A 14,149-nucleotide genomic window follows, 5' to 3' on the forward strand; every position below is an offset into this window, starting at 1 on the left:
ATGATTGCCAAAAATGATTGCGTACATTTCCATGGAGATGATGCCTTAAGAATTCATTGGCCTTTTCATCTTAAATTTGGAGCAAGTAAGCAACAAAGGCAGGAAGGGATGTGTTAAACTTTGATATTGAAGGGATTTGAAGAGAAATGGAAAATAATCATCTTATGTACTTTTTTTCTTAACAAAATGTCTTTAGTATTATTAACCTTGCCACTGGCACTCAATAAAGTATTTTTTGTATCTTATCAATATCGGGTAGTATTTAATTTTTTACAATCATTGGCAAATGAAAGTGAGATCTTTTTTGTTTTTTGTCTATTGGTTGTATTCAAATGATGTACACTGCATGGTATTAGGCCAAATTCCATTAAAAACAAAATATAATTTGAAAATAATTATGTTGCATCTAGGTTAATATATACAAAAAGAATATAATATTATGGAGTTTTATTATTAGAGGTATAATATCTCTTAATGGTGTTAATCATTTTGGAAAAACATTAGTTTAATTTGAAAACACTTATAAAATAAGATGACATTACAAGTTTTGTAAGCATTGATGAGATGTTTAAGATTGACCATTTCAAATGTTTATTAACTTACCTAAATTTACCAATTACCACTAAGTAAACATTTTTAAGTGTTCAAAACCAATTAAAATTTATAGTTTTGTGTATATGTTTTATTATCATGACTTATTACCGGCATAGGTACCCATTTTATCATAACCAAAATAAAAATCACATTTTCCCGATAAACAAAAAAGTTTATGTTTATTAAAAACAACTTTTTATATTTACGGTTAAAGCAAATTTTCAAATTTACTATCTACAATCCATGAGAATCCACCTAAAACAAATTAATTCTATGAGAGCTAAAACCTAAATAAAACTATTTTTTGAATGAAACTATTCATTGGAGCATTGCTTAGTCTTTTTAATATGTAATATTTTTAGTTTCTAAAGGATATATATATATATATATATATATATATATATATATATATATATATATATATTACTTCGCAGACACGAATATTTTTTTTAGCATTATGTTTTCAAGTTTCGTTTGGAGAAAAAGGAAAAACGTCTGCGAACATTTTTTTTTTCGCATTATGTTTTCAAGTTTCGTTTGGAGAAAAAGGAAAAATGAAAGAAAACGAAGGTAAATAATGGACGAAAGAGAAGATCATATTTATCAAATTAACCCTGCAACAATTGGCATTAATTTAAAGCTGTTGATGTTGATGATTGATCCTCCGCTCCCATTTGAAACCAGAAACACAAACACAAACACATACATATTGGACTTGGTACCCATTCAGAACACGGCTCAATCTTTTCTTTCATCACATCACATCACATCCCATCCCCTCCAGTTTTAGGGGTGTTTACAGTTTTTCCATCTTTGCAAATTTGTCCTAATCCAAAGGCTGTTATGTTTTTTTGAAGAAAAAAGTCAGGATCTAGATGAGCCTAACCGGTACCGGTCCTCTATACAAAACTCAAACTCGGGAATATAAAAAAATAAAAATAAAAATAAAAAAAATAATAAAAAAAACAAAGCATCCATGACAAAAAGTGAGTCTTGTTTCAAACATGCAAACCACCGTTGGTGTTTCCGTTTGTATGGATCTTGTTACCAAACCGATGTGGCGATGATCCGTTGGTGTTGGTGTTGGTAAATCCATTTGGTTTTGTGTTTGTGTTGGCGCCAACATTAACATTTTTCTTTAACAGTGCCTCCAACTGCCCGCTAGCTGCTGCTATAAGCCCTGCCAATCAACAAACCAAAACTTACTTGACGCAGTCTCATAATAAAAAGCATCCCTACAAAGTTGTTCGACCAAAATTGCAAGTTTTTGTTCCATTTAAAACACGGTGTGCAAAAGACATAAATGCCCTTCCCATCAAAAAAACCCTAGACATTCACTCACTCGTTCGTGTTAACAAACACAAACACAGCCTAATTACTATATCATGTAATGTAGATAGATAGGTTTGTTGGTGATACCTAAGAAAAGTGCAGAAGGTTTTCCCGGCCGAGACTTGAACTCGGGATGAAACTGGACGCCCACAAAATACGGGTGATCACCAAGTTCAACAATCTGTGCAGAGATTAAAATAAAAAATTTAACTTCCAAACTCTTAAAATCAATCTTTTAAAACTAACTATATACCTGCATACGCTGGCCACTTTCATCTTTGCCTGTAAAACTCAGGCCAGCATTTTCAAGCTGTAATACCATCTCGGGGTTCACCTGGTTCACATTTAAATTTCAAATCATTAACATTAAGCTAATAAATAAACCAAGAGCATTCCAGCAGCATGGTGCCTGATTCCAAATTTTTTCTTATGAAACATTTAATACTCAATAACTTTGTGTTGACATTCCTATAATCATAATCGGGCAGATATTCCAAAGTAAAATCTTATAAACTTACAATGGGGTAAAACGAAAGAAATTAAAAAAAAAAAAAAAAAAAGTACATTGCTACTTGTTGCAATTAAACCCTAAACTCAATAATAATAATAATAATAATAATACCTCGTATCGATGGCGATGTCTCTCATCGATAAACCTCTGACTACCATACCTAAAAGTAAAACAAACAAAATCAATCAATCAACGCATGGATGCATGCATGCAAGTGGATTTTATGCTAAGGAAGTAGGAGCATGGACGAATGTATATTAGTATTGCTTACAGCTGTGAAGCTTTAGAGTCCATTACTTGAAAATATGTCCTCCTCGATCCAAGGCGCATAGTACCGCCCATATGAGTTTTTGAACCCTGTTATTATTATTGTTATTATAAATGATGACTAAGTAACTTTGTTATGGTATTAAAAAAATAATAAAAAGAAATAAATAAAGCGACAAACCTCAGGCATAAATATGACACAAGGATTTTTAGTATTTGGATCGAATTCGGTACTATTTGCATTTTCAAGACCAAGAACAGATCTGGCATACTCTATGACAGCAGTTTGCATTCCTAAACAAATGCCAAGGTAGGGGATATTGTTCTCACGTGCATATTTTGCTGCAATGATTTTCCCTTCTACACCTCTATCACCAAAACCCCCTGGAACAAGCACACCATCTGCCGACTGCATCATTACACCAGTAAAAATCGCTTTGTATTTAGATAAAATTTTCTATAACTATGAAAGTAGAATACTATATGCTTTTAACCCTTATCGAACACTGACACACATACGAACCTTCAAAGAATTCCAAGCAGCTCTGTAAACATCAGGATTCTGTATAAAAACAAAAAAGATCAACCATGACCAATAAGTTTCAAGAACATGCATTGCATGATTAAGAAAGAGAAAAAGAGAGAAGGAGTGGATAGTAACTTCTATGGCAGTTGCTTCCTCAAGGTCGCTGGCAGACACCCAATTGATGAGTAATTTCCTTCGGCAAGCAACAGAAGCATGCAACAGAGCCTAAATGGGGTTATCCAACAAAAAGAATTATGCCATGCCATGCCAGTGAAGTCATACAAAAATTATACCAATGGAAATTTTACCTTCAGTACAGATAGGTAAGAATCTGAAAGACCAGTGTACTTCCCAACCATGGCAACTCTCACCTGTAAATGTACTAAGAAACATGAGAGCACAGCATAAAAAACAATAGATTCCATATGTTTCTTGAAATTACCGGCTCATTCAGCATGTCACAACGTTGTGCCCTAGCTGTCCACTCCCCCAACATAGGTTTAGATGCCATACTGAACAAGATAAGAATTCATTATACTTGGCAACAACTCCTAACATTATACAAATTCTCATTCTGAAACAGGACCAAGTCATTTAAAACAAAACAAAGTAATGCTAGCAAGTTGCAGAACCAACCATGGAAGGTCGAAAACCTTTAGTATTGCTTCATGAGCCTTCTGGTCCTAAAGACAAGAAAAAAAAGGAATGCTAAAGTGCATGTTTCATAATAAATAAACACTACTAAACTTGGTAACCATGATAGAAATAATACCCTTAAGAGTAGAGGTACATGCCATATATTGGGGACATCATAGAGAGTCAGTATGTTCTCTTCCTGAAATCATTTCAAAAAAAAAGGAATGTAATGTTCCATGATCATGTTTGGGTGGCCTGGAGAAATGGATTGAATTTTTTGTATATTTTCTAACTAGGTGTAAGACCGATGTATTACATGGGTTAATTACAAAATATATAAAGGTCTAAATATTTAAGAACTTTGTATTTATAAGAAAATAAGAAAAATAATGAATTATTAAAATTGATTTTTTTTTATCTTTTAAATTTAAATAAATCTACTAAAAAAACTAATGAGCTTTAATTTGAGAATTTTGAAATAAGAAGGTAAGTCCACTAATAAAATTAATATTCATTTATTACTACATTTATTATAATGATTACATTAAAGTATTATGTGGAATTTACTAAAATAGAAAAACCCATAAAATGACATGTGGAAAAGAAATAATCACAAAATTACATTTGGCAAATTGAATGAGTGTGACATGTGGCAAAAAAAACCTTCATTTATTAGAGTAGATTCATTCATTTTTAGAAAATAAAATTGCAATTCGATTGAAAACATGAATGTTTTTAAAGAAAATAGTGTACATAAACAAAAATGGGCTACATTGTAATATTTTTGTATTCCATTCCTTCCATTGTGTAAGGGAAAGAAAATCAATAAAATGGTTTTTTTTTCTTTTTCATTCCAATGGAAAAAACGATTCCATTCTTTCTCCAATTCCATCATATACCAAACAGTACTAGCCTAATATGTTACCGGAACATGGCAGAATCTTGAGAGTTTCTCCTTCACATTCACGTCTAATTCCTGCATATTTTTTTGGGGAGGAAATTAAGAATCTCCTATCGGAATATCAAAAAAAAAAAAAAAAAAAAAAAAGGATTGAAACAAACCGTTGTGCTGCGGCAGGCTAATATATTTGGCGTCAACCCCAAGCTTCTTAATCCCCGAACACTGTGTTGGGTTGGTTTTGTTTTCTAAAAAAATTATAAATTTGTTAATACCAGGTTGAAGAAAGTCCAGAGGCAGTTAATGTAAACTCACTTGTTCCCCAACAACATTTAGAACCGGCACAAGGCTGACATGAATCAAGCAGAAGTTTCCAGCACCTAAAACAAAACATTATCACATCACACGTTAACTTTTCATTCAAATTCAAATTCATCTTCATCAAAATATCATTCTATACTTACCAACACGATACGAGAATTGTCCAAGAGCCTCGATAAATGGCATGGATTCAATGTCCCCTGGCATGAGCATCAATAAATGTTTTAATAACAAAAATCCCAAAATATATACATATACAAATGTAATAGCTTTATTTACTAAACCTACCTATAGTACCACCCAATTCAATGACACAGACATCAGGTGGGCCTTCTTTTCCATCTACTGGTATAGCTGCCACACGTTCGATCCAATCTTGAATGGCATCCGTGATGTGAGGAACAACCTGACAACAACAAACAATAAATAAAATCTAAACAAACTGGAACTCAAACCCCCTCACGTTCTTTAATTTCATTTCTTTTACCTGAACAGTCTTTCCGAGATAATCTCCCTTCCTCTCCTTGTCAATCACAGACTACACACAAATCAAATCAATAAAATAAAAAAATAAAAAATGTTCCTTCGTGTTTCACCAGAAATAGAATACATTACCTGGTAAATCTTTCCGGTGGTGATATTATTATCACGGGTCAGCTTAACGTCTAGAAACCGCTCATAGTTCCCAAGGTCCAAATCCACCTTTAAATAAAATTTATAATTTCTGCTCAGTAATTCGCTATTTGTATATCAAGTAAAGTCGCATGCATGCGTTGTTTAATTATTTTTATTATACAATATCAACAACATGAAATCTTGCAGAAACTTGTGTATCTTGTAATGCAAGGAATGGTAACTTACTTTCATTAAAAAAAATTAGTTTTTGTAGTGACTAGGACTGTATTTTTGAAAATCTACAGAGGTATAGCACTGTATTTATAACTGTTCTTTCTCTTATTAGGACATCATGCTTTGAAAAATCTACTCGATTATAGCAATTTAAAAATGCTTTATGTTAGGATGACATGACTTCGATATAATTTGGTGGATGTTTTAAAGTAGAATGTTGTAGTTGGAAGAAAATGAAGGTAAGATGCTAAATTATACAAATAATTTTGAAGTATGTTGATATTTCTTGCATTCAGCTGACAATTTTAATTCCATTAATAACATTGAATTTAGCTTAAAAACACCAAACCAGTATGTAACTTACTTCTCCCCCATCATCTAGTACAAAAACTTCACCATGCTCAAAAGGAGACATTGTTCCTGCATCTTTATTCAAATACGGATCTGCATGGAGAACACATCAAACAGAGTTCAAAAAATATCACTCACTGTTATAATTGTGTAGATTTTTCAAAGAATCATGTCCTAATAAGAAATTTTGAAACTCTCAATTGAATTCAAAAACTGGAAAGAAAGAGAACAAGGATGAACTATGAACACCCACCCAGTTGACAGGGGACATGAGAAATCATTTAATTAGAACTACAAATCAGAATCAGGTCAACATTAATTCAAACAAAAGTACCCACAAGAAGGCAGATAGATACATACAAGACTAGAGAACACAGGACCAACCCACAAAGACTGATTCTTCTCATAAAAATTAACTAAACAAGAATGACTAGACACAAAAAACAAAACCATTCTATTAATCTACGTTATCCATTTATCCACTGGGGAAAAACCAATGAGAGTTTTTTATTCTACCCGCCCACAAAAGTTGCAACAATTGCACTTTTTTCCATTTTGTAATGTCAAATCTGCAAACACTTCTTTTTTCTTGCCAGATCTTCAAGATATTGATGTCAATTACAACATTGACGTGATTAAAACTCGTGTTTTTTTAATTTAATTTAGATGGGAATATGAGAACAGGGTACAATTCAAACAGATACAAACCAATTTTGATTGAAGTGACACGAAGACCGCAAGCCTGAAGAAGAAGACCAATACTGCTAGCAGTCACTCCTTTTCCGAGTCCACTAACAACCCCCCCAGTCACAAGAACATACTTCATCCTTTCCCTTCTTTTGGAGCTTTCCCTGCTAAAATCAAACCATTTTTCCAATAACAGTTAGAACAGAAAACAGATTACGATTTCAACACAGAAAAACTGACATAACAATCAAATGGATTCCCATTTCCCCCTTTTCAAACCATTAAACCATTACTTGATACACAGAAAAGAAACCTAAGAACATGCAACACGAAGACCCCCGTTAATTTTAAAACTTATAGAACAACAATCAACCGGTTCCTCTGTTCTTTCCTCCTTCTCAAGTTTTTCGTTACAAACATTGAACATTACCGAAGAAATAGATCAATAGACCATCAATATCACCAGAAACAACAACGAACGGAAGATCCGATAGAAATTTTAAGGAAATAAAACAACAATCAACCGGTTCCCCTGTTTTTCGTCTGCTCATTACATCATTTTATTCTGCATGCATATTAAACCACGGCCTGAAACAGATTTACATAGCCAGCTAACAGCGGCAGCAACAAGAAGGAGAAGAAGAAGAAGAAGAAAAACCCAAACCCCAAAAGAAATAGAGCATTACCCTTTTGCAAAGAACCTGCAGACACTATAAATGCGTCGGCAATACAAGAGATACGTTGGAGGAGTGAAGAATGTGTTCGAATGCGAAGAAGATGATAGGGTTGGAGGAAGAAAGGAAAGAACGAAGGAATGAAGAGAGCTTAGCGGTGTGGCGGCTATATATGCAGTAAAGGAAAGGGGAAAACTGAAAAGGGACCAAATTTCCTCCAAATCACCTAAAACCCCTATTTTTCCCTACGTCCTTACTCGGCTTCTGCCGTTGCCTCTGGCTCCTCTTCCACGCCCGTGACCCTACTACTCCCTACAACTTACTACACCTTTCACATGACCAAAACCCCTTCTCGCATGCTTTCAAAATATTATTGTATTATATGTATTTTATAAAATAAATAATCTCATCTTTTCGTTTAAAATATAAGAGAACCTTATGATAAATAAAAAAATGTTGTTTGGTTGATTGAGAATGTGATTCTTTTAAAATGTTTGTTCTTTTTTAAAAGAAAATAAATAATTAAATAATGCACCATTATAACACTATATTAATTTCTATAATCTTTGATGAATTTTATATAAAAAGAAAAGTTTAAATATTAATAAAATTAATTTTTAAAAGGTAACTATGTAATATATTTTCTTTTATTTTATCTTTATTCTGATAAAATCGGATATCCGACTAATCCTTATTCTGATAAAATCCTACTAGGATATCCGACCAATCCAAAAATTTCCTATTATTGTTATCAAAGAGCTTTCCTAATATGGAATTTTCACCTTCACGGGGTGTTTGATATATTTTTTTACCTTTAAAAGTCCTTTTTGTAAAAGGATTTTTTACAAAAGAATGTGTTTGAATTAGTTTTTTAGAAGCAAAAGTCAAAAGTTGTTTTTAAAAAGTGTTTGGTTTAACATTTACATGTAAAATGACTAAAAAGGATATGCTTACATATTTACAATTATTTACTAATTTACATATATTATTTTATACTTAACAACATATTATAATTTTGTAAACATTTTATTAGAAAATATAAAATATAAATTTCTTTTAAATATTCCTGATTTTTTTTTATTAGACCATGATAATATTAAAAAAACGTTCATACAAATTGTAAATAATTCATAAAAATATCATAGACAATATTACATTCATCTTCACAATGTGATTATATATTGTGCAATAATATCTCGTATCGTTGCCATATATAAATCATCATCACTCGTGCGATGTGTAGTTGAACCTTCTTCTTAAACTTCACTACTAGTATCACCTCGTATGAGATTGTAGGATTCTTGTTGTGTCCTATTAAACGTTTCAGCAAACCTATCAACCTTTCTAATATAGTTATGGATCATTATCAATGTTATCACAATTTTCACTTGGTTCTTATACTTGTAATTAACATGCATGTCTCTTAATAACGTCCACCTAGCTTTCCACACTCCAAAAGTTCGTTTTGTCACACCCCCAAACCGAAACGGCGGAAACGTTCGGGGGTGGATGACGTCATGTAATTTACCACAACAATTGCATCATATTAATCAAAGTAAACACAACTATTACATTGAATATATAAAAGGTATTTACATCTGTTTGATTTATATTCAAATACATCAAAAGTAGCAAAATATAAAGACGTGACTCTATATGCTTTGTCTTCTCAAAAGCCAGTAGGAGTATCTGTCTACTAATTTCCTGAGAATACAAGCGATTTTAAAAGAGTATCAGCGTTACGCTGGTGAGTTCATAAGCGTTTTGTTTTAGAACACGGTTCTATGTTCTTGAATAGTGCATTATGTTTCTCCAGAAAACCTTATAATTTCTGATGTAATGAATGTTGAGTAAAAAGATTCATACTAGTTCCTTCTGCAAGTACATAATGTATACAAATGATATACAATCCAGATCGAACAAACAATTGATTGTGTGGTTCCCTATATACATAACCCTGTAGTATTCACTATGTATTTACAAAGTTAACGATATTGGTCATTTGTACTCTGTTGAAAGTGTTCCTCAAGAAAATCCAATATTTTCTAACATATATGTCCGTTACTCTGTTCTGTTTGAAAACTCTGGCTACCACCAGTATGTATAGTATGTTCTTGTCTGAAAACACTAGCAACCACCAGTATGTAAAGTAGGTTCTTGTCTGAAAGCCCTGACAATCACTAGTATGTAAAGTATGTTCTTGTCTGAAAACCCTAGCAACCACCAGTATGTAAAGTAGTTTTATTATTTAAAAAAAAACCATATATTAAAACCATGTATTTTCCATACATATGTTATTAACGTATCGTTCATGAAAAGTATATTACTACGTAACTATATTGTTTATATCCATTTGTGAGTTTTATGACCATACTAATTGATACGACGAGAATCGAACGTTAATATCCTTAATGACTATGTCACTCGTAGACCTGCCGGTCCTACTGTAGCTAGCAGCAAGGTGCGGGATAGTTAGTCACGTATAGATATATACACAAACTCACACTCTCCCTCCAGGAGACTCTGGACCATAAGGGTAGTCTTCCACTAGTATAATATGTAAGTACCAAAGACGTGTCTCTCAAGCTAGATTAACGACTTTATAAGTAATAGTATGAAATTCCTTTTTATAAATAACAGTTAGGTTGTAAACGGTACTTTTGTTCCCTAAGCTATATACTTATAATAGTTTATGTGATTGCATATGTAAAACCATGTGTTGATATTCCAAATTATACCTATTATAGTTTTGTATGTATGCCGTGTACTTGTTTTATGTTTTGATCTGGAAACGATGCAATAATACTTGTAAGTTGAAAATGTCCCTTATGCTCAACATGTTACAAAAGGGATAAAATGTCTAAATATTTTATAAGTGTGGAAATCATTTGACTGTATTAACTGCATCAAGTTTTTAAACTTGATGAATTCCTTTTGTGTTAATTCACAAAATCATTGTGTTTGTCTTGTATCCCCACTGAAAACGTTAAAACCCATAAAAGTGTAGGGGTATGAACTCACTGTTAGTTGCGTGAAAGCGTCAGACAACGAAACTGGAAATGAAGACCCTCAGGTTGATGTACGTGGCACGTAACGGAATTCTAATAACAATTAAATACATATATGTATCTAAATTAGCGATTTCGTTAGATAAAGTGTTAGAAAACACTTATTTTCGGTTAAGGAGTGTTACCAGGACTCGATTAAATCGGGACTCAATTACTCGTCAAGTAGGGGCTTCAGGCTGCAGAATTTCAAGTTTTTGGCCAAAATTGGTTTTGGATCATTACCACAAAATGTTTTGTATCATAAAAAATGTATTTTCTGATTTGGTAATAATGATCATCATCCAATTGAAGGATAATTGTCATGTTTTAAGATAATAAAGTTATTATTTGTATTATTTGATATGAATTGCCTTGCTATGAGTTAGATTAGATCAGTAGTGAAGTTATATGATAATGTTGTTGGCTAAAATTGATCTAAGTTGTTCTTGAAATGAGTTTTGTAACTTGTCCTCAAGTTATATGAAGAGTCTCATGATGGATTTTAGCCATAAGAACATCCTATGTGCTCATGCAAACCCTAATGCTTGGATCTAGGTTTTTTTATTGTACATGCAATTCGTCCAAGACTTTAAACCCTAGATCTAGCATACTATTAATCATATTAACATAAGAATGGGGTTTAGATCTTACCTTGATTGTTATGTAGCAATAACAATCTCAAATCTTTCTTGTAATGGCTTTAGAAAGTTTAGAGTCACAAGTGTCACTCCTCTAATGGCTCACAAACACTAAGAGCAAGAGGATGAACAATAAGGAGAGAGGAGGCTGCCCAAAACGTCTAGAAACCCTAGTGGAACTCTTAGCCACGTTTTTGGGGCTTAAGGTTACTATATATACATTTAGGCTATTAGGGTTTTCAAGTAGGAAACCCTAATCTGACTGCTTAAGCCCTAAGCAGCCCATGGACCCTTTTAGAATATCTCTTGGACAATTTCTAATGGGTTTCCCCATATAATTCATCCAACCTATTATTCCAAGGTGATCCATAGCCCAAATGCAATTATCTTATAATTACAGTTCCAGTCCCTTAAGTTTAATTAATCTCTTTTAGCCACAAAATTAATTATCAATTAATTCTTGACTAATATTAATTAAACAATATGATTTCTCCTTTAATATATTATTCTCATAATATATTAATAAATCATAATTAATCCTTTCTCTCCATAAATCATCCTATCAAGTTGCTTTGGTTAAGGCAACCCAAAAGGACCATGCACCATCGGGTCAAGTACATACCAAAATAGTTATGGACTTAGACACTAATCCAACATTCTCCCACTTGGATAAGTCTAATAACTATTCTGCATATGACCTCAGATCCTGATCTGCAATTGTAGCTTTCAAAAGTTGTTGTCAACTCTGATCCTATCAGAAGTGTGTCATTTAGATAAAGGATCATATATTCCTCCATTCTAGATATCGTATAGATATGAGACGTGAATTCTAATCATTCGCTCAATACTATTTCCCGACTTCCAATTTATGACGACTAACAACATACTATAATTGAACACATCAAATTAGTCTTGGCTTGGCCAAGCGGTTATGTGCTATCACTAAATCATCGAGGGGCCCAAAGACATCACTTTTATCCTACTTTAGATAAAAGGAATAGATAAACATTGATTCAATGCTTGCTTGCACTCACTTACCGAATCACACACAACAATATGTTTTATAACACCAAGTTACTGGTGCGTTTACGTATTATCAATGTGTAACCGACTCGCAAGATACAACTCACACATCTCAGTTTCAAGAATATACAATATTATCGTCTCACCGATCACTCGTGATACAATTCATGAAGTGATCCAAGTGAGCGTGAGTTTAATCCAATGCTCAAATCATATTCATAAGCACTCATGAACGTTGCAGCAAACATTTGCTTACGTCTAATACACTTTAGACAATCCACACACCAATTCAAGACAATCTTCATTCATACCTACTTCCAACATATGAACGACTGTGGTCCGTTTGAATAATTCGATTGTTCTGAAATAATTAATTATTCAGGAAGTCAAAACATGCAAAGTGAAACACAAGAATAATACTAATCCCGTATGGCCCCAAACTCTGGTTATAAATAAAACATTTTATTTAATCACCATATTGATTACTCATTATTTGTTGTTTCGGGTAATCAACTTCTTACTTGAATTATAACTACACTTTGTGACAACCCGATATTTCAACTCTTTGTAATGACCTAATAGGTCAAGTATTGTAAACATTTTTGAGTTACTAAAATTAACTTTGATAATAAAATGTCCAAAAAGTTTCTATTTAAATTCTTCTATGTTTAGATATCATCAAACCATGATCGTATGTAAAAAGAACGCCCAAATCCGACTTCGTATATTGAAGTTATGATTTTTTTCAAGTCCAGCTTAGCAACAGATAGCTAAAAACTCGAAACGGAGATCGAGCAACATTTGGCCGGAATGACCTAAACGAGAATCGAAGGTCTCGACAATGGTATTTCAACGGTAAAAAGTTTGGCAAAAACCGACGTCAGATAAAGAAGTTATGAATTTTTAAAGAAATTCCTTAATCACGTCATTTTAATAGTTAAATAATAAAAATAATTTCGGAATTTGCCAACGGAATCTAAACGAAAGTTGTAGATCGTAGTCTCACCTTCGCAGGGATATAAAGAACGTCGAAAACGGAGTTCGTATGAAGCAGATATGAATTTTTGAAGTTTGATAAATAATTTATATATAATTTTTATTAAAAATTCGGTATTATCCGAAGAGGAGTCAGCCTAGGGCCGAGGTACGCGCCGCGTACTCGAGGCCACAGCCTCGGATCGTCCACGCCGCCCTATGCGAAGCTATCCGACCCGCCGTCCCATCCGACCCACCCCATCCGAAATACGTAAGCGATGACGTACGGGTACACGCTGCGTACGCCCGTACGCCCCACGTTCGGAGGCGGTTCAGCACCCCTATAAAAGGGATGCGAGCCTTTCCGAAAAATTTGTTCATTTTCTCTCCTTCTCTCACGATCTTGCCTCGATTTCCGTGCCCGTTCAAACCCGAAGCTCTGGTCTTTTTGCTCAAGTCCTGAGAGTCGATTTAAAGGGCTTAGGAAGGCCATCCGCCCTATTTCCTTTTCGCGCACTGAGATGTGGTCTGGTGGGATTTCGGGTGACCATCCGAGGGTCGTTTCAATATTAGTTATATATCATATATACATGTATAGACATAAAAGTACTTCCATATTCATACTTATCAGCACATCATTAGTAAGTTACCATCGGGGTAACACATGATCATACTACTACAATTTCTAGATCAACGAGCCAGTTCATTAAGGAGTCAATACTTATTACTAAGAGAACATATACAAGGATACTAGAACAAGTAATATTATATTACATATACACGAATACGTTAACAATTGTGATCCACTGTATGGGAGCAT

The 14,149-nt window shown here is 33.3% G+C and overlaps 1 protein-coding gene across 2 annotated transcripts; it reads right to left on the reverse strand.

Annotated features, from left to right (window-relative positions):
* Positions 1-1,319: 1,319 nt before the first annotated feature.
* Positions 1,320-7,927, reverse strand: LOC145037410 (uncharacterized). 2 transcript variants are annotated; one of them, XM_078986063.1, is made up of 22 exons: positions 7,659-7,927; positions 6,994-7,136; positions 6,299-6,378; positions 5,701-5,787; positions 5,573-5,623; positions 5,374-5,491; positions 5,229-5,285; positions 5,080-5,144; positions 4,929-5,012; positions 4,792-4,842; positions 4,003-4,065; positions 3,867-3,913; positions 3,673-3,742; positions 3,539-3,601; positions 3,366-3,455; positions 3,228-3,266; positions 2,886-3,113; positions 2,709-2,794; positions 2,549-2,597; positions 2,180-2,260; positions 2,014-2,107; positions 1,320-1,774 (listed from the first exon to the last, which is right to left on the reverse strand). In XM_078986063.1, the coding sequence occupies exons 2-22, from the start codon at positions 7,109-7,111 to the stop codon at positions 1,593-1,595; spliced, it is 1,803 nt and encodes a 600-aa protein (XP_078842189.1). In that variant the 5' UTR covers positions 7,112-7,136; positions 7,659-7,927; the 3' UTR covers positions 1,320-1,592. The 2 variants fall into 2 exon arrangements, with proteins under 2 accessions (XP_078842189.1, XP_078842190.1); XM_078986064.1 differs by having other exon boundaries at positions 6,994-7,139; positions 7,659-7,864.
* Between the last annotated feature and the right edge of the window lie 6,222 nt (positions 7,928-14,149).

This window comes from Lactuca saligna, chromosome 3 (genome assembly GCF_052625555.1).
Source record: "Lactuca saligna cultivar CGN05327 chromosome 3, ASM5262555v1, whole genome shotgun sequence".
Classification (NCBI taxonomy): domain Eukaryota; kingdom Viridiplantae; phylum Streptophyta; class Magnoliopsida; order Asterales; family Asteraceae; genus Lactuca; species Lactuca saligna.

Coding starts and splice junctions, on each gene's coding strand:
- LOC145037410 (XM_078986063.1), bottom strand. CDS start 7,111: ATGAAGTATGTTCTTGTGACTGGGGGGGTTGTTAGTGGACTCGGAAAA. Junction 5,788..6,298: donor TACTAGATGATGGGGGAGAA/GTAAGTTACATA, acceptor TTTTATTTAAAG/GTGGATTTGGACCTTGGGAA. Junction 3,114..3,227: donor CTGCTTGGAATTCTTTGAAG/GTTCGTATGTGT, acceptor GTAATGATGCAG/TCGGCAGATGGTGTGCTTGT.